The 24,449-nt window shown below is 35.8% G+C and overlaps 1 protein-coding gene across 2 annotated transcripts in view; it reads left to right on the plus strand.

The window, feature by feature from the left end:
• Window positions 1-7,596: 7,596 nt before the first annotated feature.
• The window catches only part of LOC149802063 (46 kDa FK506-binding nuclear protein-like), a 69,443-nt gene continuing 52,590 nt past the window's right edge, over window positions 7,597-24,449 (plus strand). Inside the window, exons 1-3 of one of the 2 annotated variants that reach the window (XM_089956466.1) lie at window positions 7,597-7,677; window positions 14,979-15,068; window positions 20,421-20,582. In XM_089956466.1, the coding sequence (XP_089812592.1) occupies window positions 7,641-7,677; window positions 14,979-15,068; window positions 20,421-20,582 (289 nt within the window). In that variant the 5' untranslated portion in view covers window positions 7,597-7,640. Of the gene's footprint in view, window positions 7,678-9,298; window positions 9,428-14,978; window positions 15,069-20,420; window positions 20,583-24,449 lie in introns of those variants that run through there. The other variant, XM_089956467.1, reaches the window with a different exon arrangement.

A 24,449-nucleotide genomic window follows, 5' to 3' on the forward strand; every position in this document is an offset into this window, starting at 1 on the left:
ATCACGTGATAAAAAGATGGCTGCTTCATTTAAAAGTGTAATAAAACGTCAAGACAAGCATCAGGCTTCCTAAATATGCTCACCGTCATTTATCTGAACCATGTATCATTTAGAAACCCAATAACATATAGGGTAATGTCAGCTGATTTTTGACGTTTTGATGAATCTCTATACTTATCCAAATTTCAGAACGGTAACATTTATAATGTCCTATTTAATGATAATGCTGCTTGAAGGACAGGTATGAAGGAGTGCTTCGAACAAGGATTCACTTTCAAATGTCATTGTAACACTTGAGGAACATTTACCACATTGTAAAAGTTATTAATTGCAAGTCCTTCGAATCAGAAAGCGGACAGTGTTGGGGATTACATCAGTTAGTCAAGGGGATATTGAAAAGTTATACAATATCAAGTTCGACTTTCTTTCTCTGTTTCGCTTATTTCATATTTTTAGCGCTGCCATCCTGATAAAATAATGGATATTCAGCGGTGGTACACGGCTGGTGTTGCTGCAACACAGTAAGCTTATTCTAAAAATAAACAAAAAACAGAGAAATTACGCTTGTTAATCGTACAGAAACTTTGCTCAAGAGCTCAGAGACAATATAAACAGCCAGTGTGTCTAACCACTTTTCTGGTTTATCTTCGGGATTTATCACAATTGCCTTTTCATCTTTTATCAGCTACTTTCTAACGTAAGTCTTGTTGCACAGAAATGTTGGACGAATGATAACAAAAAAAAATCCGTTGCATTCATTTTCAGATTTAGTGTAAACAATATTTTCTCAAAATGAGTTACTCCACAAATTTTAAGGTTATGAGGTACAAACATATTTGCGACCCCGGGTGGCCGAGTGGTCTAAGGCGATCACATTTACAAATCACTGACACCTCACCTCTGTCCTCTTGAGATAAAGTCTCAGACTCGCCAGCGTGGTTATGTGAGAAAGTTTGCCAATATATTCCCGTGGGTCTCTGGTTCATCCTGGGTTCTTCTTCCACCAGATATACTGGACGCCATGTACAGCCTTTCATGAGCTGAAAACAGCGTTGACCCTATAACAACAACATAAAATGTATTTATAGCGCTTCAAACACAATTGCTACAAATTGAATGTTGTAATGTTCACCTGATCTGCAGGCAGGAAAAAAAAATATATATTTTGTACTCGTCTTTATTTACTTTTCATTTAATTTGAAAGTGAATTCCGTGCTACACATTGGTTAATATAAGACTTCTACCATAAAGTTTGTTATATAGTGTAGTCCTCGCGTCCATTCATATGCAATGATCGTCAGTGTACAAATTTTCAATTTCTATATGCTTTATCAAGAAAAATACGTTGTCTTTTAATTAAACTATTGCATCAATTAAGAACCCTGGAAATTAAAAAAATGAAAAATACTTTGCAGATATTCTAGAGTCACATATTGGTTTATATTGCAAAGGTTGTGCTCTGTTTCGGAGCTGCTTATGGTTTAATTTGCAAAGAAAAACATTTTCCAAGGTTTCCTCACTGCCTATCCTAGATTTTTTCAAATTCAGCTTGGGTTTGCTCTTACTATAACAAGTCATCTCGTCCAATTCCTCCCATTCCATCGCCACTAACTCGACATACTCTACTTACCCTGTCTTCTAACTCCACCCATTTCATCGCCACTAACTCAACATACTCTAGTTACCGTGTCATCTAACTCCACCCTTTCTATTGCCATCAACTCGACATACTCTACTTACCCTGTCTTCTAACTCCACCCATTCCATCGCCACCGACTCGACATACTCTACTTACCCTGTCTTCTACCTCCATCCATTCCATCGCCACCGACTCGACATACTCTACTTACCCTGTCTTCTAACTCCACCCATTCCATCGCCACTAACTCAACATATTCTGCTTACCCTGTCTTCTAACTCCACCCGTTCCATCGCCACCGACACGACATATTCTGTCTTCTAACTCCACCCATTCCATCGCCACTAACACGACATAATCTACCTACCATTCTCTTCTAATTCCACCCATTCAATCGCCACTAACTCGAAATATTATATTAACTCCTCTCTTCTAACTCCACCAATTCCATCCTCACTAACTCGGCATACTCTACCCACTCATCTGTTATATTTCCACCCATTCCATCTCCATTAACTCGACATACTCTACCTACTGTTCTCTGGTAACTACATTCAATCCATCCCCACTAACTCGATACACTCTAGCTACTCCTCGCTTCTGACTCCACCCATTTTATTCCCACTAACTCGACATACTCTACCTACTGTTCTCTGGTAACTACATTCAATCCATCCCCACTAACTCGATACACTCTAGCTACTCCTCGCTTCTGACTCCACCCATTCCATTCCCACTAACTCGACATACTCTGCCTCCTCCTGTCTGCAAGCTACATACATTCTATCCCCGCTAACTCGACATACTCTACCTACTCCTCTCTTCCAACTTCCCTCTTTCAGTTCTCACTAACTCGACATATTCCAGGCGAATCATATTTGACGTGAAAAGGTATTGCAAAGTTTGGAAATAAAATCAAAGCATGCTCAGATGTTTTTGTTGAAGAGTACGAGATGGTAACTCACGTTTAGGAAATTCTAGGAATTCATGCCATATTGTAAGCTATTTTAAATTATTTCACTTTGTTTGACGTTATGCTTTGCATACTTGTATTTTGGACTTAGTTAATTGTACATCTGACCAGTGACTTCTATTTAAACAAATAATACATAGCTAATGTTACTTTATGAGTGTGGATGAAATATTATGATCATTATTAATTTAAGTAAATATGTTAATCTTAATCTGAGTCGAGGACATCTGAATTTACCCATGATAAACCGTGTTTACCTGATGTTTCCCATGTTCTCTGTTACTATTTTAGTAATAGACATGATCTTGTTCACAACTTACGGTATTCTAGATTGGAACTTTCGACCCAAATCCTGGTTCTTCTTTTGTGTCTTAGTTTTTTTATATAATGTTGTTTATTTGAGAAATTACCTATTTCTGCTTTAACGTTTTGAAACAGAATGAGTCTTATTGTTGATTTCAAATTTCATTGAATGGGATTATTTATTCAAACTATTATTCACTTGAAATACAAAGTGCTCATGTAATATATTCTTGGACTGGAACATTAATTTGGAATTATAGTGAATTGAGACATGAACATTTTGGACTATATTATGTGATACAATCAAAAGATTGTTAGTACATCCTCACACTTCAGGTCATGGGGACATTACCACGTTTCAGATCACAGTCACATCAACAGATTCAATATTGGAACTTATTTTGAATATCACTGAAATTCATTTGAAACGTGATACATTTGGATTTGTGATAAAACTTTTAGGACTATTTGTGATTTATTCCACAATATGGTAAGTTCTTTTAAAATTTTCACTGGATATTCTAAGGAAATAAATTATTCGTTGAGCTTCCAAAACTTGTTGGTTTTCGATCTGTTCTGTTACCTAATTTAAGACCATAGATTCGTAACACTTTTTACGTGGTTAAACCCAAAGAATTTAATACTACTAAACGAAGAATATTGTTAGCCGTAACTTATCATATAAATGCTAAGCCCTGCCCACAACATTATCTGTCTTGATAAAGATAAGATTAAAAACGCCCCTATATTATCTAAATGTGTGTGTGTGTGTGTGTGTGTGTGTGTGTGTGTGTGTGTGTGTGTGATTAGGATTTTTAACGTAGCTTTAAAAAAAATTCAGTCATATCGCTACGATGTCTGCAGTGTGGCAGTTTATAGCGATGTCTAGCACTGGGACATCATCCCGCAGACTCGTAGCATGATGTCCCACCCAGTCACATTATCCTGACACCAGGCCGGCCAGTCATAACACTAACCTCTTAATGCTGAGCGCCAAGCGAGGCAGCAGTTAGTACCATTTTTGTAAGTCTCTAGTATGACTCAGCCGGGGTTCGAACCCATGACCTCCCGCTTCCGAGGCGATATTATCTAAATAACAAATAAGAACTAACCATGCTATGTAACAAGATTATAATGTTGTTGAAATGGTAAGGATAATTCGATCGACGGTGGTTTTTTTTTCTTCTTCTCAAAACAGTAGAAATGGGTATTCTACCATATTGTTTTTTCTGATATCAAGATAACTATACTCTTGTACGCATAGACTCCAACGTAAAACACAATCGTTCAGTTCTATAATAACACGTCAAATCAACAAAGTAATATAATAATGCTCTATCTACCAACCTGACATATCAAGACCATATACATGCACAAAGAACACTCCTTTATACTTTACCAAAGATATGAACAATGCAGTATTTATATCCTACAAACAACTTACCTCACAGTGGATACAATCAGAGTTGCAGTTTTGGGAACACTCGGCGCAAGTGTATATTGGCATTTTGGCATTTTGGCAATGGACGAATATGATTATCTTCGTAAAAACGTTAATATATACGCCTAGGCAAAATTTGTTTTTATTAAATAAACTAATTATATTGTTATTTTCGACCAACTTCTTTTCACGTTTGCTAAGCTCCAGCTATAAAGTCATGTATAAGCTATAATCTTCTGTCTTGGAAATATTACTACGGCCGTATGGTTGATGTCTAACGATTGCCGCAGGCTAATGTTAAACTATTACGCAATGTTACCGTGTCCTGCCAGAGACCGGAAACTTGAGTTGGCGAAGGCGACCGCTCTCATGATTGCACAAAAGCTTGCCGTATCACACCTATGTGTTACAGTTTAATTCTAAGATCAGAGAGAAGTCCGCAGGGTGAAGGAGGCGTGTTCTTATCCGTACCCACGTTTACAGAAAGCGAGAGGATATTTTCCGCTAAGTTGATTGGATCAGTTCACAGCGATATTCAATCAGAATGGAGATAGAGGGTGTGATTACAATGCGAACCGAAAGATAACTTTCATAACTCGTAAACGAAGTTAGTTTCGCTTAGACAGATTGCTTAGCAGTAGGGTTACTCCGAGAGAGCCATTCGTAATATGGCGGAAAAACCTATAGGTAAATTCTAAGGAAAGAAAAGCTTCAAAAAGGAGGCTTTTTAGGGGCCATAGAACTTCGGGTTCGATTGAGTCCCGAGTCTGCAAGAGTTGGAGACGGAAGTGAGACTAGCTGAAACAGTCCAAGTCGACGGAAGTCTAGTCGGTGGAAAGAATGTGGAGGAGGAGGAAAAGGAGTCTGGAGTAGAAAGTGGAGAGGAGGAGAAGGAGTATTGAGAACTCGAGGAGGAGGAGAAGGAATTTGGAGAAATAGGAGCGAGAAGAATACCACAGATGAGTAGAATACAAGGACAGGTGGAAATCGATCTCACACTGCTAATCAAGTGATGCAATAGGTTATTAAAGGAGTGTAATTGGGAATTTGAATCATTTGATTATTTAATTGTTATTAAATTGTTATTTATTGAAATTCAACCTTTTGTATATTTAAGCATCTAACCGTCAGCATTGCTGACTGGGGCTTCGGAACTTTACATCTATCTTTCACTAATTTAACTTCCAACCAAAATCGAGCCAGGGTGAGACTTCTATAGAAGTCTAAATAAATATTGGGTGCACCACACCCCAACCATAACAACCCCCGCACATCTTTAATGTTATTTATTACGTAAAAAAATCCTGTTATTAAGAACTAATTGATGTTAATTGAATCAAATGCGTACTTCTAATGATTAGGTGATCAATAAAGTTGTGATAATCCAGTTTGACTGCTAAATGGATCCCATAAAAAGCAATCAACACAATGATTCAAATAAACAAAAGATCAGTAAAGGTGTGATAAGCCGTTTTAACTATCAGCTGTTTGGTTTCACGTGTAACAACCTAACTAAAGCATGATAATCAAGATGACGTTTTGCCGAATGTATCTGACAGTGACTGAATTTGTGTTTTACTAATTTAGATATTAATAATAGAAGAATAAATTCAAACTGTAATTGACACAAAAATGAAACAAAGGCAGCAATATTTATACATTCCAAATATCATGTCATCTCCTAAGTTAAATAAAAAAAAAATGTCTGATTAGTATTATTCTAAAGGGTCCTACTTGTATAGGGGAAATCACTTTTATGAACTGATTTGATCGTTATTAAGTATTTTTTTTAAAAAAAAACCACCAAAAACGTTATCTTATGAGCCTTTTGTACATGGAGAAATCCTCTTTGCAGACGAGAAGTCCTTTTAGTATTCGAAATAAAAGATCCTTTTTGTACTCGGGGAATCCCTTGTTATTTTTTTTATTATTATTTTTTAAAGAATAAAACATTCTGTTAATGCATTTAGATTTATATAGACAAATAAAACACTAGTAAATTCATATTTACTCTCCTAAACAAACTCGATAAAAATAAATACAGAGAAAACTACGAAATTTGTACTCCGTATATTATAAAAAATATGTTGTTGTTTGGGTTATTTTTGGGTTGTTTTGTGGTATTTGTTTCAATCATTAGTATGAACTTTAATGTTCCATTTTGTACGCCGGGAACTCCTTGTAGCAGACGACAAGTACTTTTGCAACAGAAATATTTTCTGCAACACAGAAATTAATAGTTTTGGCAAAAAGGGATCTGTTTTGCAAAAGGAGTCCTTTCATCATTTCATAACACCCGTCTTCGAGCCACGAGAGTGGTTGAACCCGCCTTTTTTTTTACTTTGGTTATTGCGTAACAGTGATTATAATTCAGGGAACCAGTCTACCTTTTTCGTTACTTGATTCGCATTAGGTGGCGCTCTACAGTTTCGTATTTTGCACAAGTTAGGATTTTAAAGAAAAATAATTTCCTCGGCTTTCCTCACTGGTTATACTGGCTATTTAAAAAGGACCTTGTGTATCTTAGGTATAATTAAAAGAACCTTTAATTTCCTTTATTTTGATGTATGATTGATGGGTGTACTATGGGTTATAGAGCATACAGCTTGGCCTTACTTCAAATATGAATCTTTCAAAAAAGTGCTAGCTCTACTTGGTCATTTTTACTTCCTGAACTTCAGAGGTAAATTGTATAAAAAAGAGCCGATAACTTCTTTTACATTTTACATATTTGGTAATTCATTCATTGCACTTTCAGAAGCTGGTATTGTCTAGTCTGGCAAAATTCATTTTCCCTATTTTAATAGCTGCTATGTATAGTGTCCTTTAGACTAATTCAGGCTGATTTTTTAACACAAGGGAACAGTCATTTTAGTTAGCATTGTGCTTAAATCATGTAAAATTTCCAAAAGTACAATATCCAAAAGAAATATCATCCACATTACATTAATGTAGCAAAGAGGTATGCCATTCTCTCCATTGTGCATGTTTTAAATGCAAACTACTTCACCTTACATACGTCACTCTCTCAAAAGTACATATTATCTGGTGAGCGCCCCCTTATGGGTTATGGTATTAAGTACATCAAAGTCATGAGATAACATTAAGTACCCAAATTGTGCATTCAGTAATTAAATTTAATTTGTATTTCATCTGCAGATGATTACAATGTTTACTTTCTTTTTTATTATTAAAAAAACTGCGTTAAACCGGATTATATTTTACGACCTCAATGCGAAATTTTCGAATCCGAGATAGATTGCTTTACGATATCAAAGTTACACATGGTTGTATTGAGAGAACTGCGAAGCATGTTTTGGGGTATATTTGAATGTTTCGAAAAGTTGATTGCCACTTTTGTTTGATATAATTTGTTCATTTAAGTTTTTACGCATAGATGGGTAAAAATACATAATTATGTCGTTTCCTTCAATAATATTCTTTGCAATATCTGTAGTTTGCACGATAGTTTAAATGGCCACGCCAAGGGAGGTAACATCCAGGGGTTCATCGTTGGGTTATTTCTCCACAGGAGAGCTCAGAAGAACCCCACTGACATTTTGCAGCGTTTATTTTCAGTTTTTAAGGGGTGGGGTGTGAGCAGTTTTGAAAGATAACACTGAATATTATGTAGATCTACAACGTAAGACATCACAGGTGCTCGACGCGAGCTTAAGAAAAAAATAATAATCTAAAGGAAAAAAATCATACAGAGTGACAAAAATACCCTAGATTACCCCGATGACCCGTTCTGACATACGACCCTCTCTATCACAATATATAAGAGAGAAGGTATGGAACTTCCAAATATTTCGCTCCACCCATGACCCTCGATTTCCTTCTGCTATTTCCGTCTTTAAAGGTATGCGACCATACTATATGGCTTGTTTTGTGGACACTTCCGTGCTCATCCGAAAACCGGTGACAAGAGCGATATTGACAATGTTTTTAACTCTATGGTGCATCCCTTCTTGAATTACAGAACAGCGGTAGATGCAAAAGTAAGTTTTTTACTTACCATTAACTCGATTCAACTTTAGGAATCCTGTTCCATGCAAGTATTATACATTGTCTTCTTCACTGCACAACACACCATATACATGCATCTCTATTTTCAAAATAGGCGGCACTAACGTCAATGCTGAAATATGATTGGCTCAAAAGGTTATTCATATTATCATAGGAGCACGGAAGTGTCCACAAAGGAAAACTTCATGAAAATTGCACGTTTCGGAGCCCATAACTTCAGTTTGGTACAATGCAGAAAAGTCAATGATGGCTTGATGGATAGAAAAATATCTCAGAAGTAAAACAAGCCATATAGTATGGTCGCATGCCTTTAAAGACGGAAATAGCAGAAGGAAATCGAGGGTCATGGGTGGAGCGAAGTATTTGGAAGTTCCGTACCTTCTTTCTTATATATTATGATAGAGAGGGTCGTATGTCAGAACGGGTCATCAGGGCAATTCAAGGTATTTTTGTCACTCTGTATGATTTTTTTTCTTTTAGATTATTTTTTTTTTCTTAACATCAAGCTCGCGTCGAGCACCTGTGGTGGGCGATGGGTCTTCACTGCCTCACTAACGGCTCTGTGTAGCGTGTTTTGATGTCGACTAACAGTGCAACGAAAGTCAAATTTTCAGGAATATCACACATAACTGGCAACTAATAACGACGCTTTTCTACAAAGTAAAGTTATGTTTTTGCCAGACTTACCCTGATGTCTGTCATCTATAAATTCAAATTCTCACAAAAGAAATGGACCTGTTTTCAAGTTTTGTTGACCTACATGTCATTTGGCTGGAAAGCAATGAAAGCTGGGAATGCCGAAATGGGGCTAAGTTGAAATATTTTTCTTGAATGAAGTGAATAAAAATATGTTATGCCTATTGGAACTGTAAGCAACGTTTTGTTCAAGAAACATATCGCACACAGGAACCTACTTAAACATACTTCGGCATACCTTGAGTACCATCACATTGCAACTAATTGAAACGTATGTCAACTGAACATAAAAATGCATCCAATTGCTAGTGTCATATTTTCATTCCTCCAGGATAAAGACAGCACAGTAAGTATATTAATTACACATAAATTAGTGGAAGAGTATCGATATAGGCGGCCAAGTGTGTCAGATATTTCTGAAATTTTGACTACTCATTCCGATGTCAAGCGACATTGGAATAGGCTATACAAGGTCATACTAAACAAAAAAGACATTCTGTCTTACATTGTAGGATTAGGATAAAACATAGACCAACAAGTTCTCAGCTTTTTTTCCCCTAGTCCTACAGTGTAAGACATTGACCCTGATATTTATGCTTTTGGGGTTGAGGTCATACTGTCCAAATAACAGTACTGTGTAGCATGTTCCAATGTCAATTAACATTGGAGCAATAAGTTAAATTTTAAGGAATTTTCACTTGGCAGCCTGTACCTGCACTTTTCTACAAATTCAGGTCATAATGTTTTAGTCAGAATTTACTTACTCTGATCTATCTTTTCTAATAAATTCACACAAGCAAATTTACATGTTTTCAAGCTCCGTTGCGAGTTTACTGGGCAACCTGTACTAGTGTACAGAAAAGTACAGTACTGCTCACATGTATTTTTGGAACCCCACACAACATAGTGATGGTGGACACCGGGGTTGTACCATTGTGTACAATCGACCTGTCATACATGTATTACAGTAGTCCCCCTCTTGAACGGCCCCCCTGACCAGCGGCCACCCGCTCCTTACGGCCAGAATCCGTTGGCACCGACAAGTTTGTGTTCAAAAGTACCCCTCGCGAAAGGCCACCTGCCCAACGCGACCAGCGGCCAGCATATTAGTGCAAAATCATAAAATTTACCCCTCACAAGTGGCCGCATTTTATTTGAATATGTATCCAGAACCAGTATTGTATTCATAACGTGTGTTAAGTAATCCGATTTCTGTTTCCCGATGTCAGGTTTTCGTTACTGAAAGAAGTGTTGAGTAAAGTACATTTGCCACTAAAGTTAATATTATATCATTTACGCCTCACAAGAAGCCAAATTTATTCCATAAAAACCGAGAAAGACTCAAATTTTAATCCATACAAAAGGGTACCTACATGTAATCCAATTAGCCTTATTGCTGTGTTATCATAAGATGTCCGGTTTAGTCACTCTGATAATTGTTAAGAATACAGTAGTAACAGCTGAGAAGTGGCAGTATCGATGTACAATACCAAAGTCAGCAGGAAAATGGTTTAATAGCCTTTATGGCTTCCTAAGTAAGATGTTGAGATTGTTCACTTTGATAATCAGTGGCTATTACTACTGACAATAATTGTCAAAATTACGAATCCTAGCGGCCGCGAGGTCAGATCTGCGTGATGTTAATGGTACATATCGAAGCCGTTTTGGCTTCTCACCTAGTTTCAAGAAATGTATAAAAACAATAGGGTACCAGACTGCGACTAACGAATCACGTGACAAGATCACTTCCTTTAAAAACACAGGGCAATTTGTTTAGATGCATACAGAATTGTTTTATCAGTATTGTAGTTGGCAACATGAATAACTTACTGCAAAAAGATCAACATGTCATGGAGGAAAATACAAATTCTCAGTTTAGAGGAGAACATACGTGAAAGTAATTCAACTGACCGTGGGGGGGGGGGTGTCGTCGAGGATCCTTGCAGAAAACTAACATCAGGAAGACTCAGATAAACAATATCATGAAAGATAATGAAACAATTCTGCAGAAGTGGAAAGGTGAAATGGACGGAGAAAGGAAGATTGTTTGAGCCAGGAGACGTTTGTATCCTGATTTGAAAGACAAGAAAAAGCAAAAATTTTGTCAGTTGAACTGGGATATGACGACTTTACCGCAAGTAACGGATGGTTGCACATATTTCAAGTGAGACACAATATCAAGTGTTCTGTCATTAGCGGCGAATCAGCTGATGTTAATAATAAAGTTGTCGAAGATTGGAACAAAAGACTAAACGATATATGCAGGGGATATGACAGCAAGGATATTTTTAATGTGATGAGACTGGTTTGTTTTTTAGACTATTACCAACAAAGTGACGTGATGTGAACTGTAACATAATTATAAAGACAGTTTTAAAACTGTATCATTGGTTATTCATGCATTCTTTTGCAAATGATGACAAAGTTTGTTTTACATTTATTTCACATCATGCATGTGATTTTTTAATTAAAATATTAAATATTTAAAATTAAATGTACTTGTGACTTTTTTCATGTGTTTACTATTCGCATTTGTCGTCCCCCTCTAGAAAGGCCACCCGCATTATAAGGCCACTTCCCTGCTGCATTAGGGGTGGCCTTATAAGAGGGGGACTACTGTATATAATAACTACGAGGGAGGACACTTGTCTCCTTGCTCGCAAGACATATTTAAGAATAAATTTGGTACCGATATTTAGCTCAGGCATTCGACTGTGTAACTCTATCAAAAGTTTGACATAATATCATACCTTTAAGGAATGCCAAATCATTTTTCCACGCTACTGCTCGACATGGCCCTAATCGCACAGCTTAATATCAAAGAACAATGCGCTGAATGGAATACTACCTTCTCATTGATGAAATGAAAATAAATTATAAATAAATACAGGACATCATTTTCTTTTAACCAATGAGAGGACAGTATTCCATTCAGCGGGATGTCACTTGCATATTAAGCAGGCGCGATCACAGCCATGTTAAGCATTAGTGTGGGAAAATGATTTGGCATTCCTTAAAGGTATGATCTTAAGTCAAACTTTGGATAGATGTAACATTTGCTCAATGCCAGTTCATAAATCATGTATAAACTAAGGTATTAGTACAAGCTATGTTTGATGTCTGAACATGCCGCATTGTGACCCCGCTATAGCACTCACCGTTATAATATGATTTCAGATATAACATGGTCATGGTGTGGCTCTCAAAATTTCATATATATGTAGTTTTCTTGTACACAAAAAAATTCTTTCATAAAAGTTTGAGAAAAAGATCATAAAAAGAAAGTTTATCATTTTGGGGAAGAGATCATGTATGAATATTACAAAACAATCATGGCGTGGCTCCTGAAATTTTATACTTACTTTTCTTGTACACAAAAAAGTTTTTTCTTCTTAAAAGTATGAAAAAGAACATTAAAAAAATGTATTCTGGGATTGCATAGGGCTTCGCCGTTGTTGGATTTTTTTTTACTTTATTGGTGGCAGAATATACCATCTGGTGATATTTTTTTTTGGCGACATTGTTGGCTGTTTAAACTTGTATTTACAACCATTGGTTTGGAATGCAGAAATTCAGAGGCCCCATGAAAGGAAGCCACAAACTGGATATAAAATGCACTCAAATTTATCTATTGTGTTACATAAACAAATTCTATGTCCATATTGACAAACCATCTAAACAGTGCATTGTTATATCATAATCTGCTTATCTTGACATCTAGCATGATGAGGCATTATCTTTCATCTGATTTTTTGCCGCTTGCTAGTAATTAATATATTTACAAAGACTGACTTTTGTATGTGGATGGTAAGTAAAATTCCTCTTTTCATTCAGAATTAAATCCTTCAGAACACCAACATTTTCTGTAGTAATCCCTGTCATAAGACCAGAACACCTGCGTCTCTATCGTCCTTTGACCCTTTGTTAAATTTCTGTTGCATGTGTGGAAGGCGGCATAATGCTGCTACCATATATATATATATATATATAACATCTTATTGGTTTATTCAATAGGCAGGGAGGAACAGTAACTAGAATAGTCTAAATGACAGACAATTCCTTTTTAAAAATGTACCCATATAAAATAGTTTGCTGAAATTTCAAAGGAAACATTACCTTTGAAGCACCAGTTATTAAAGCGTACTCAGCAAATGAATAAAATCAGTTTCAATCATGCTATACAGTTAATTGATGTTGCCATCACAATAAGAAATGGGCATTTGTTTGGTTCTCCAAAGTTGGCCTTTAGCATTGACTTCAGAAACACATGCTCCCTTCATCAAAGAAAGCCGACTACAATCTTCAATAAAAGCAAAGAACTTTCCTTAGAAGGAAGTCAGTACCAGACTTAAATAAAAGTAATGGAATCTAATGGATTTTTACATTTTCCAACGTGTCTGGAACATGTTAACTGCGCTGTAAAAATTTCCTTTTTGCAGGGAAAAAACTCATGATTACGAACGCTACCAATGGCGGCTTAAAATGCAAACTAACTTGTATGGACTTAGGATGTACTGAAAAGTAAATGTGCTTCGTCATTCATTACGTGATTGTGCTATGTTTTTCCACTGAATTCAGACCAATATGACCTGTGATAAAATTATTGAATATTTTAAATTTGTGTGTGCACATTTTCGATAGAATAACTTGTATTGTGGATTCAATGTTTATGATGAAATTCGTGGATGAGTACTCTGTTCATGCTATACATTAGACATGTATATATAAACAGTATTCACGTAAATGTACTAGTTCGTAGTTCTCTAAATAAATTAAACTGTTATATATCTTCTCTGTTTTTACTACAGGTGTATTTATCATTTGATATGCATCAATTTACAGTGGTAACTGTGCTGATGAAGCTCATATTTTACTGCCCACTTTTATTACCTACCCCCACCCCTTGCAAATTTTTGGGGTACATGCATAATTTTCTTTAGCTAACTGACCTGGTTGCTTAAACTCGGGTTCGGTCTATAACACGGTCGGGGTCCCAACTACCATGTTATGGTGGGTCACACTGGCAAGCACTTTAGACAACTCTTCAAGGTAGTAATATGTAGTAACTTGTGTTCTTATTCGTGCATCTAACGTCTCTTTGATTTAGCTATAATGGGTTGTTCTGCTTCTTGATCCTTCCTATGCAAATTAGCACAATGGGCTCACCCACTGCAGCCTTCATATTTCACTAGCTATTATCAGCCAGTTAATTAATATGTGAAATGGTGGGTTTAATCCAGACCTCTTTGTCTTTAATTGCTGCTATTTAAACTACCCAAGGGATATTTTTACATCAGGACTGTTTGCTGTTTATACATGCTACAGGTGTAGTGAAAGTTTTTCTTTTTTTGGAAGATTACTGAAGATTGTGTTTTCTCGAAACACAACCATATCGTGGAGTTTGGGAGTACAAATCGTAATTTTAGCATGCCATGTTTCAATCTGATTAAAATCAGATCTCAGTTTCATGTATGGCAGTGGTGATCTGATTTAGATTGCACTATGTTATGTCAGATATGTTAATATCTTTAAAATACATTTACACATTTCATCAGCACAATTCAAGTTTCCTCAAGCAAATTGGAACATTTTTTGACAAAGCCAGGTGGACATGTCACATAGAATACAGGATGGGCCCGATCAAAAATGATAGGGACCTTGGGCATTGGACTATCATAATTTTAGCACTGTATTATTATTATTACTATTTCATATAATTTAATAGACTTTAAGGAGCGAGTTGTTTTATTTAGTTAAATTGTGCATGAACCAAACAGTAGGGAATGTTTTGTGTCTGTTTATGGTAGCATCATTTGCTGCTGTATACTCAGTTATGTTCTTCACTCAGTATAACTGTCTTTTGCTTTGTCATATCTGAGCTCTGTTGCTTCTTGCAGGTGTGACTATAGATGGCGGTAAGCGATACACGCAGACTGTGGAGAGATCTTTCCACATCTCAATGGCAGCCCTGGAAGCCGTGCCAGAAGGTACAAGATCAGGCACTGCATTTTTTAGACTGTATTTAAAAGCATGAAACTCAAGCTCATGCTCATAACAGACCTGCCAACCCTTATGTTTTTGATTTAAGTCTTATGGAAATGATCCATAAAATATGGACTTTTGGGGAAAAAAACACAAATAACAGAAACATGATTGTGATATAATCTGGATACTGACTTGTCAGTGTTTCATGCAGATCTGGGTTTGATATAGATTTAGTGGAATTGGTCAGGGAATCGGACTAACTTTACAGGACACCTTAGACTGCATATTTTGTGATGCAGCATGAGCAAGCTATTCATTATTTTTTAATAACAGCGTCCATCAAGTGATGTGTCAGGATAATGGGGACAGTAAACCTCCTAAAATGTTGTTAGCAGTGCAGAAGAATAAAAGGGAATATTCGGATTCTTGGGGAAAAAACAGGAAGGGCAATAATTGCATTTAGTTGATATATATATATTGATTTAAGTATGTCACATGGCAAGGAAGATCATTTTGTCACCACAGCCTGTGAAATTTAATTTTTGTATAAGGATTGCATAAAGCTGAGTGATATCTCAAAGCAGTTGAGCTAAGTAGGGTTTGGAATTGCAGTTTCTGAAACTGTACTGGAGGTAATTAAGGTTCAGGTAAACTGTACTGGAGGTAATTAATGTTCAGGTAAACTTTGCAAACTTTTTGAGTTGAATACAATGTTACTGCATCTGTCTTCAGTCAACCTTCTGGACTTTTAATTGCATGTTTTCCAGCTTGACAATAGAAGTATATGATATTTTGTTACTCCTTACTGAAAACTGATACAGGTTAAGGAAAACATCTGTTGCCTTACTGAGAAGGTCTTATTAGGGTTGGCAGGTCTGTTCTAATATGAAGTTTTGACAGTAACTTAAATTGACATAGTTGTCTGACTGTAACAGCGACTGATATAATGTTAGGATATTCTGAACTTGGGTTCCTCTTCTAGTATAATTAATTTGAATGATATCGATACTACCAACTGTAGTGGTGACTCTTGACATGTACATTTTCAGCCCAGCCATACATAGGAGCTACAGTGGCTCAGTGGTTAGCATGTTTTACTTCTGATTGAAAGGATGAGGGTTCAAATCCTGTTACTGGAACAGCCAGGGTCAGCTCCCATGGCATGTCCTTGGGCAAGGCATTTACTCCAATTAAATAGATACCCTACTGTGCTGTAAAGCGCCAAAGAAACTAAACCAACCATGCATATTTCAGCATTAAGAAGACTTCTTACCTAGATGTGCAGTGTTTTCACCTTGTGGTTTTTAGCACAGTAAAATTCTAGAGCTCATCCATAAATGCAGGTAACCGATTATAAAAGGCAATAATGTATATCATTTCAAGCTTCTCTTCCATGCTGTGACTATTAGGCAGGTCCTCTAAATTATCAATAGGCAGTGTTGTCACACTCTGGTTATATGCAGGGATCTCATTGAACAATTTCATGTTTTAATGGACTTCTGAGAGAGCAGATAATAAGGATGAAAGGTAGCAGTTTTTTGTCACTGAATGCTTAGGTTCATGAAGGTGAAACAACTAATGATCTGATATGAATTCATTTACCCATGATGAACAGGTTACCCCGGGTGGCAGAGTTGTCTAAAGCGCTTGCCATCACCAATCAGAGCCATCTCACCTCGGTTCATGTAGGTCTATGTAGGTTAAAGTCTTGAGCTTGGTCAATGTTTGTATCTGAGAAAGCTTCACAGTAGTTTCCTGTTAGTCAGTGGTTCTTACTGGAGTTTTCCCCGAGTTCTTCTTCTAGCCATTATATTATTGGCGGTGTATAGCTTACTCTACACTGAAAAATGGTGTTCAACCCAAAATAACAACAACAGCTACTACTACTTATCCCACGATGCCCTTCAATTGACAGGTCACTTGTTATAAAAGAGATTCCCATTGTTGGCCATGTTATTTGTCGTAAAAGAAGTGTCCATTGTTGGATAGGTTATTTGTTATAAAAGATATGCCGGTTGTTGGACAGGTTACTTGTCATAAAAATGATGCCTACTGATGGATATGTTCCTTTTTATGAAAGAGATGACCATTGATGGACAGGATATTAGTTGTACAGACATTCCTCTTATGGACAAAATGTTGTTATACATAGAAATATCGGATGGACAAGTTACTTTATGATAGAGAGACACTTGATAGACAGGTTACTTATATAGAGGTGTCTTTGATGTATGGGTTACTTATATAGATGTGTCTTTGATGGACAGGTTACTTATATAGATTTGTCTTTGATAGACAGGTTACTTATCTAGAGGTATCTTTAATGGACATTTGATTGTTATATAGTGATGCCCTTGATGGACAGATTACTTGTTATGCAGATATCCCCTTGTTGGTAAATTTTAATTGTTTTGTGATGAGACACCCTTGATGGACAGGTTACTTGTTCCATGGTGATGTCTATGATAGATAACTTGTTATACCTGTTTTATGAAGGTACTTTTGATAAGTTACTTTTTATGCGTAGATGCCGTTGATAGATATGTTACTTGTGATATGAAGATGCCCTTGATGGACAAGTTATATATGATATCAGTATGTCCTTGATGTACATATTGTGCTTTGGAGATGCCTTTGTTATAGATTTAGTTCCTTGTGATATGAAGATGCCCTTGATGGACTGGTTTCTTGTTATATTGAGGTGCCATTGATGCACAGGGTACTTGTTTCATTGATGTGTCTTAATGGAGATGGCTTTGATAAGTTACTTACTATTTGGACATGTCATTGATGGACAAGTTACTTTTTATACAAGGATGTCATTGATGAACTGGTTATTTATTTTTTAGAGATGTCCTTGCTGGACCAATTATTTGTTTTATGGAGATGTCCTTGGTGGACAGGTTGCTTGTTAAACGGATATTCCTATGGTAGATTGTTATTTGCTATACAGAGGTACCCACAATGGAGTTTACTTGTTTTATATAGAGATGCCTATGAATGTCAAGATATTTGTTTTATGGAGATTGCTTTCAGAGATGGAAATTTTCCGGTTTTAGTTGAAAATCCAGTTTTTAATCTAGACCAGTTTTCCTTGTTTGGAAAAATTACCAGTGGGCTTTGTTTCTTTTTTTTCTTGAAAAATTGGAATATTTGTTTCTGGATGTAATTCAGATAGGAAAGAAGGTAACAAAACACCAAGATGCCATATACTGGAAGTTAATTGTGCAGGCGAGAATTGTTCATCATTTCAGTAGTTCATTATGCAGTTTTGAGAAATGTCTTGCACATTCAGATTTTTTCGCAGCTTCTACAGAATTGAAGTTTGTTGAAAGAGGAAAATGTTTGGATACAACTAACTTGGACCAATCAGTAAAAAAGAAAATCTGTTCAGATGGAGCTGGCTAGAAGAAAAAGATCACAATAATGTTTTTGGAATATATTCAGAAATTGGAGGAACCTGGACATGCCTGGTCTATGAGCTGCTAAGAGAAAATTAATTCTGGATCAGCAGTCTGAAAAGTGCTCCATGATGTTGTTGTTGTTGTTGTGGGGTTTAACGCCATTTTTCAGCACGATAGGCTATACATGGCGGCCAGTATTAATGGTGGAGGAAGAACCCGGAAAACCCCGGAAAGAACCACCGACCCACGAGAAGCTACTGGCAAGCTTTCTCACATGCCCACATTGGCTGAATCTTAGACTCGAACCGCCGCAGACAGAGGTGAGATGGCAGTGATCCGTAACGAAGAGCGCTTTAGACCACTCGGCCACTCGGGGCCCCCTGCTCCATGATGATACAAAAAAAAAACAGTCAGGGAGGAGCATGTTTAAATACCCAGAAACTTCCAGCATTTTTTCAGTCACTTTCAGTTTTGAAAATGGCACTCATAGCCTCTGACCCCAAGAAACGTTTCTGGTCAGTCGATGATACAAGTTTTTTTTGTTGCTGACCCTAGCATCTTTATAACCCCAAGGTAAAAATTATTTTTTTAATTTAAAAAAAATCCCGAAATTGATATGTGCAACTAATTGAGCTGGTTTAACTGAGTACTTGAAGTGTTTAGTACATTATATATACTAACCATTTATAATGTTTTTTTAAAAAAAACAACCTACCTGCCCTAATTTTAAAGCTAGTGCAGTAAGAAACACATTTTTGTTAACCTCACAGAAGGTACCCCAGGCCATTTGGAAAATATTTTAATGCAAGCTGAAAGAAAGGGTGTCAACAGTTCTTCACAAGCGACTTATCAAAACAACGAAAGAATATTCAAGTTAATAAATGATAATAATAATTATCTTTTCTTACATGCTTTGATGATTTTGAAAGTGTTATGCATGTTTTCAGTTACTTGTGAAATATTGCACTTGACACATATTGTGGAGTGGGCCCAAAGTGGCTGAGTGGTCTAAAGCGCTCTCCGTTACAGATCACTGCCATGTAACCTCTGGCTGCGTGGGTTCGAGTCTCGGATTCAGCCATTGTGGGTATGTGAGAAAGTTTGCCAGTAGCTTCTCATGGGTTGGTGGTTCTTTCCGGGGTTTTCCCGGGTTCTTCCTTCACCATTAATACTGGCTGTCATGTATAGCCTATCGTGTGCTGAAAAATGGTGTTAAACCCCACCACCACAACAGCAACAACATACTTTGAGGCTGTTTTCATCCCTGCTTGTTGCTTTTTATTCAGAGAGATTCTTAATGGATGTCTTTTTGTTATATAGATATGTCTCTGAAGTACATGTTGCTTGTGTTATACAGAGATGTCCTTGCTGGACAGGTTGCTTGTTTTATAGAGATGTCCTTGATGGACATGCTGTTTGTTATAAGAGTCACTCCTATATACAGGTTACCATAGAGATGCCTTGATGGACAGGTTACGTGTTATATAGTGATTGCTTGATGGACCTTTTCCTTGTTATTTGGATACATCCTTGATGGACAGGTTTTATTGTTATATGGTGATTGCTTGATGTCCTTGTTGGTTGTTATTTGGATATATCCTTGAAGGACATGTTATATTGTACATTTACATGTTATATTGCCCCAAGGAAAAATGTTTACATGTTTCTGAGAGACAAGAACTTTTCTTATTTTATAAGTGAACCTAGTGACAATGCGAAATCCTATTACAGGCAATTTCAATACATTTGAATCCTTTATATCAATGATAAAAAAAATAGCCATGGTAGTGAGTAAAAAGATACAATTTGGAAATAGAGCAAGATAAAATACTTTTTATAAAGAAATTAGACCCACTTTCTATTCAGATTAGCTGGTTAGATCAATTTGGGCATATACATTTGAGTATCCATTTATTGGTTTTTAAAGAAAATGTACCATGTGTCTTTCAGGCAATAGCCCAAGCAAGCACCTTTCCCAGGTGTCAGTGATGATCAATCATGACAAAGCTGAGTTCCTTCTGTGTACACTGAACCACAAACATTTATTACAGCAGCCATTGGACCTCAGCTTCACAGAGGGTGAAGAAGTCACCTTCTTCCTCAATGGACAAGGTAAATTTCTCAACATCTTGTTCAGCATCCTGATATTTTTTACAAGTGTATATTCTTGTGTTCATGCTGAAACGTTATTTGCTCACTGTATAGTTTAATGCACCTTGACTGTGTATAAAGTCAAAAATTTGCAAAGTACAGGAGAAATGTAATATTTTATAACCTAACTTGAATTGACATATATGTAATTAAATAAGTACAAGCTTGTGTGCTTTGCATATTTTAAAACTAAAATTTAGAAAAAGTTTGTTCCTTGCTGTTAAAAAAAGTCTTCTTTATTCTGCCTAGTTTTATTAGTGTTATGGATTATGCAATGGTAGATAAAGGAGACAAATCTGCCCAGCATTTATCCATTTCTAAATTGAATATTCAGTGTATAATGGAATATTTCCTGTATACTACAGGGTTCTTACGGTCTTTGATGGTCATTGACAGTTTGGGGAAAATGAGGTGGCATTTTCAAGGCCTTGAAAGTTTGGGAAAATTGAGCAAATTACCCAGAGGTCTTTAAAAGTCTTTTAAAAATTTAAATAAACCCAAACTTTTTAATTTCTTTCCATAATCACAAATAAAATTGTCCAAGGTTGTTAGATTTTGATTAGTCGAGCTTTCCTAGTTTCTTTCTTTTGATCAACTATAGTTTGAATTTCATCATTAAACATTATTGTAGTATTTTGCATTCGTTGTTTTCTCATATAACATAACTTCTATACAAAATGTTAGCAATAATAGTCTTGGAAATCTATGTTTGTGGTCTTTGAAAGTTTGGGAAAATTCTTTGAATTTATCATTAAGAATTCTGTATGAACCCTGTAGTAACTTCAGATGGTATATGGTAACTCAGCACATTCTATATACTTGGCAAAATATATGGAATAAAAACTCCACAAACATCAGACCCTTAATTGGAAAATGGCATCCCTTGTATGGAACAAACTGTAGAGATGAAGTGGGAGTGTGCCAATTAACCTTCGGACACACATGCCTAGCCTGTGTTGACCTTGACCAGAGTACATATACTCACAGTGGAATACATTCTTGTTGAGTTAGTTGACTTCTCCAGTGGAGAAAAAGTTTTTATGTAAACTCAGTTAGAAAAATGTTACAATGATTTATCGCCTGTAAAAATTGGAAACTTTTTGGGAGAATGCAGACTATAAAAAAGTTTGAAAATACATTTTAAGGATTTTATGTTTTTGACCTATTAGATTTTATTTTGCCTTTTATCTTGTTGAACTTCATGTTTATGTTTATTTGGAAGGGTTTATCTTTCTAACATTTTTTAAAATTCTTTAGCTTACAGCCAGTATTATGCTGACATGATGTTAAACCCTATAAATCCATCCATCTATGCATAGAGACATTAATACATACATTTATCCCTACCACCATCGATACAAATATACACTCAGTGATACATACATTTATCCATACCACTATATATACATATATACACTCAGTGATACATTTATCCATACCACTATAGATACATATATACTCAGTGATACATTTATCCATACCACTATAGATACATATATACTCAGTGATACATTTATCCATACCACTATAGATATATGCGCTCATTGATACATTGCCATAAATAATACATACACTCATAGATACATACATTTATCCAATACACCATAGATACATATAAACACTCATAGATACATACACAGGTTCAAAGACTTTCAGGTGAGGAAGGACAAGTGAGTTTTCATTACATTTACCCATCTGGATGAGCGCAAGTTTAGACAGTTATCAAATGAAATGGAGGAAAAAATCATGTTTTATTTAACCAGTGGAGACCTTTATTCAGAAGTTGTTTTAGCCAACATAATCAATAAAAATTAATGTTTTGTTGCTGATTGCATAACCATTTGTAATTAGTAGCTGTCAGCCAGATGCATACAAATTTAATGTTAAAACTGAATCGTTTTGACACATGCTCCAAATATTACAATCCTCAGTCAGTTATGGTCTTGCATTTAAAGCACATGTAACACCTTAAAGCTGTGAATGATGCAGTTTTAGCTGATCTGACAAGAGAACACTTAAAAGTATTGTAAACCCAACCCCTACCCCCCACCCCCAATTGAATTACTGCAGTGGTGCAATGGGTGGGAGAGAGAAGATGCTACCCAATTGTAGGACTGAAGGTCAAAGGAGAAAAAGTCAGAGATTAAATTGTCACAGTTATTTATATTGGAGTTATGAAAAAGAGAAGGTCAACAAGTCACAATATCATTTATGTAATTTTTTAAGTCTTCTTACTGCGCAAATTAGGACCATGATCTGTTGGTCCTATTAAATCTAGTACTCGTACAATAAAACCTTTTTACCTGCTAAATTCTTGTCCAAAACTACCCTTTCTGAGTACAATAAAATTTGATTACCAGAGACAAGATATTTGCTTCTATCTTCCTGTAACCTTGTTTGCTCAGTAATTAAAGAAACAAACAATGCCGCCAGTTGAAATATTCTTATTAACATCACCCCTTCCTGTAAAACACACATTCTCTAAAAAGCAAATCAAAACTATTGATTGCTAAATTATTGTCGAAACCACAGCATTGTGTCATACTTGATTATTTAATTGTTATTTCAGTGTGTAATATTTGTATCAATTAGAGTATTTAGTGTGCATCAGTATGACTGTGTAATTATGATCACTGAGGAAAAAGTAAATGGAAGAAACAATGAAGCAGATATAAGTAAAAAATTTATAGTGCAAATATTCCATGTAGATAAATCCAGTAGACACATGTAATAAAGCAATGTTATATTTTATTGATTTATCCATCGCAGTTTATGTTATTTGTTTTGAGATATCCATTAACAGTATCACACCATAAATATTTAAATTAATTTATTCCTTTTTGATGCACACAGCAAGAAGTGAAACTCTTTATAGCTCTAAGTTATTACAACTGAATCTCCAGAGAGGTGGTCTTTCAGTGGAGGACAAAAAGTAATGCATACAATTTATCAATTTGTGCATTATGAATCTGCTTTTAAATGACACATGGATCGTATTGGTGGTGTTAGTTACATGAGATGAATTATTAAGTAGTTTGAAATAAGTGTGTAAGATTAACAGGTCTGTTATCATAACTAGTCAAATATATAAAATTTGCATGCTTGTTAACTAGGCTTCATCAGCACCTTAATGGCTGACGCTATTGCTGACTCCTATCAGCTAAGAGGAGATAACTATGTAAGCACTGTCTGCAGGAAAGGTCTATATATGAATGATTTGAAGCTAGAAAATACAAAGGGTTAAGATGAAGTGATTTTTTTTTATCTGCGTGTGACAACGACCAAAACTGCTGACAATTTGGTTTGTGAACTTGTTGCAGTGGGTAGGTATGATGGTTGATTGAGCAGACATTGATAATCTATTGTATTCCCTTAAATTGGTTGATAAATTTATTGACATTAATAATCTGTTGTATTCCCTTAAAATGGTAGATAAAATTATTAATTTGGGTAATAAGTTTTTTTCAGACCACTACATTGTTTACTTGACTTGTGAACACTAATCTCGAAGCTAATTGCTTTTAACTCTTAACTTAATCCTGCCCATGGCTTATGACTAACAGGCTTTATGTTCTGTATCCCATTATCCATTATAAATACCCACTGATTAATACTTTGAACTTTATTTGTTTGAATTAATACAGCAAGAATAATTGTGAATGAACGATGGGGTCATTTTTATAGGAAATGCAGAATAGTATTCACTGGTCAACCGACTTCATGATTACACCACAAAGCTATATGCTGGAGATGATTTTTTAAAATAATAAATTGTCTCATTTTTTGAATAGGCTTTAGTAATGAGATTAACTTTGATCAGTAGCAAAT

The sequence above is a fragment of the Sinohyriopsis cumingii genome, chromosome 4 (genome assembly GCF_028554795.1).
Source record: "Sinohyriopsis cumingii isolate HCF-2022 chromosome 4, ASM2855479v2, whole genome shotgun sequence".
In the NCBI taxonomy this organism is placed as follows: Eukaryota; Metazoa; Mollusca; class Bivalvia; order Unionida; family Unionidae; genus Sinohyriopsis; species Sinohyriopsis cumingii.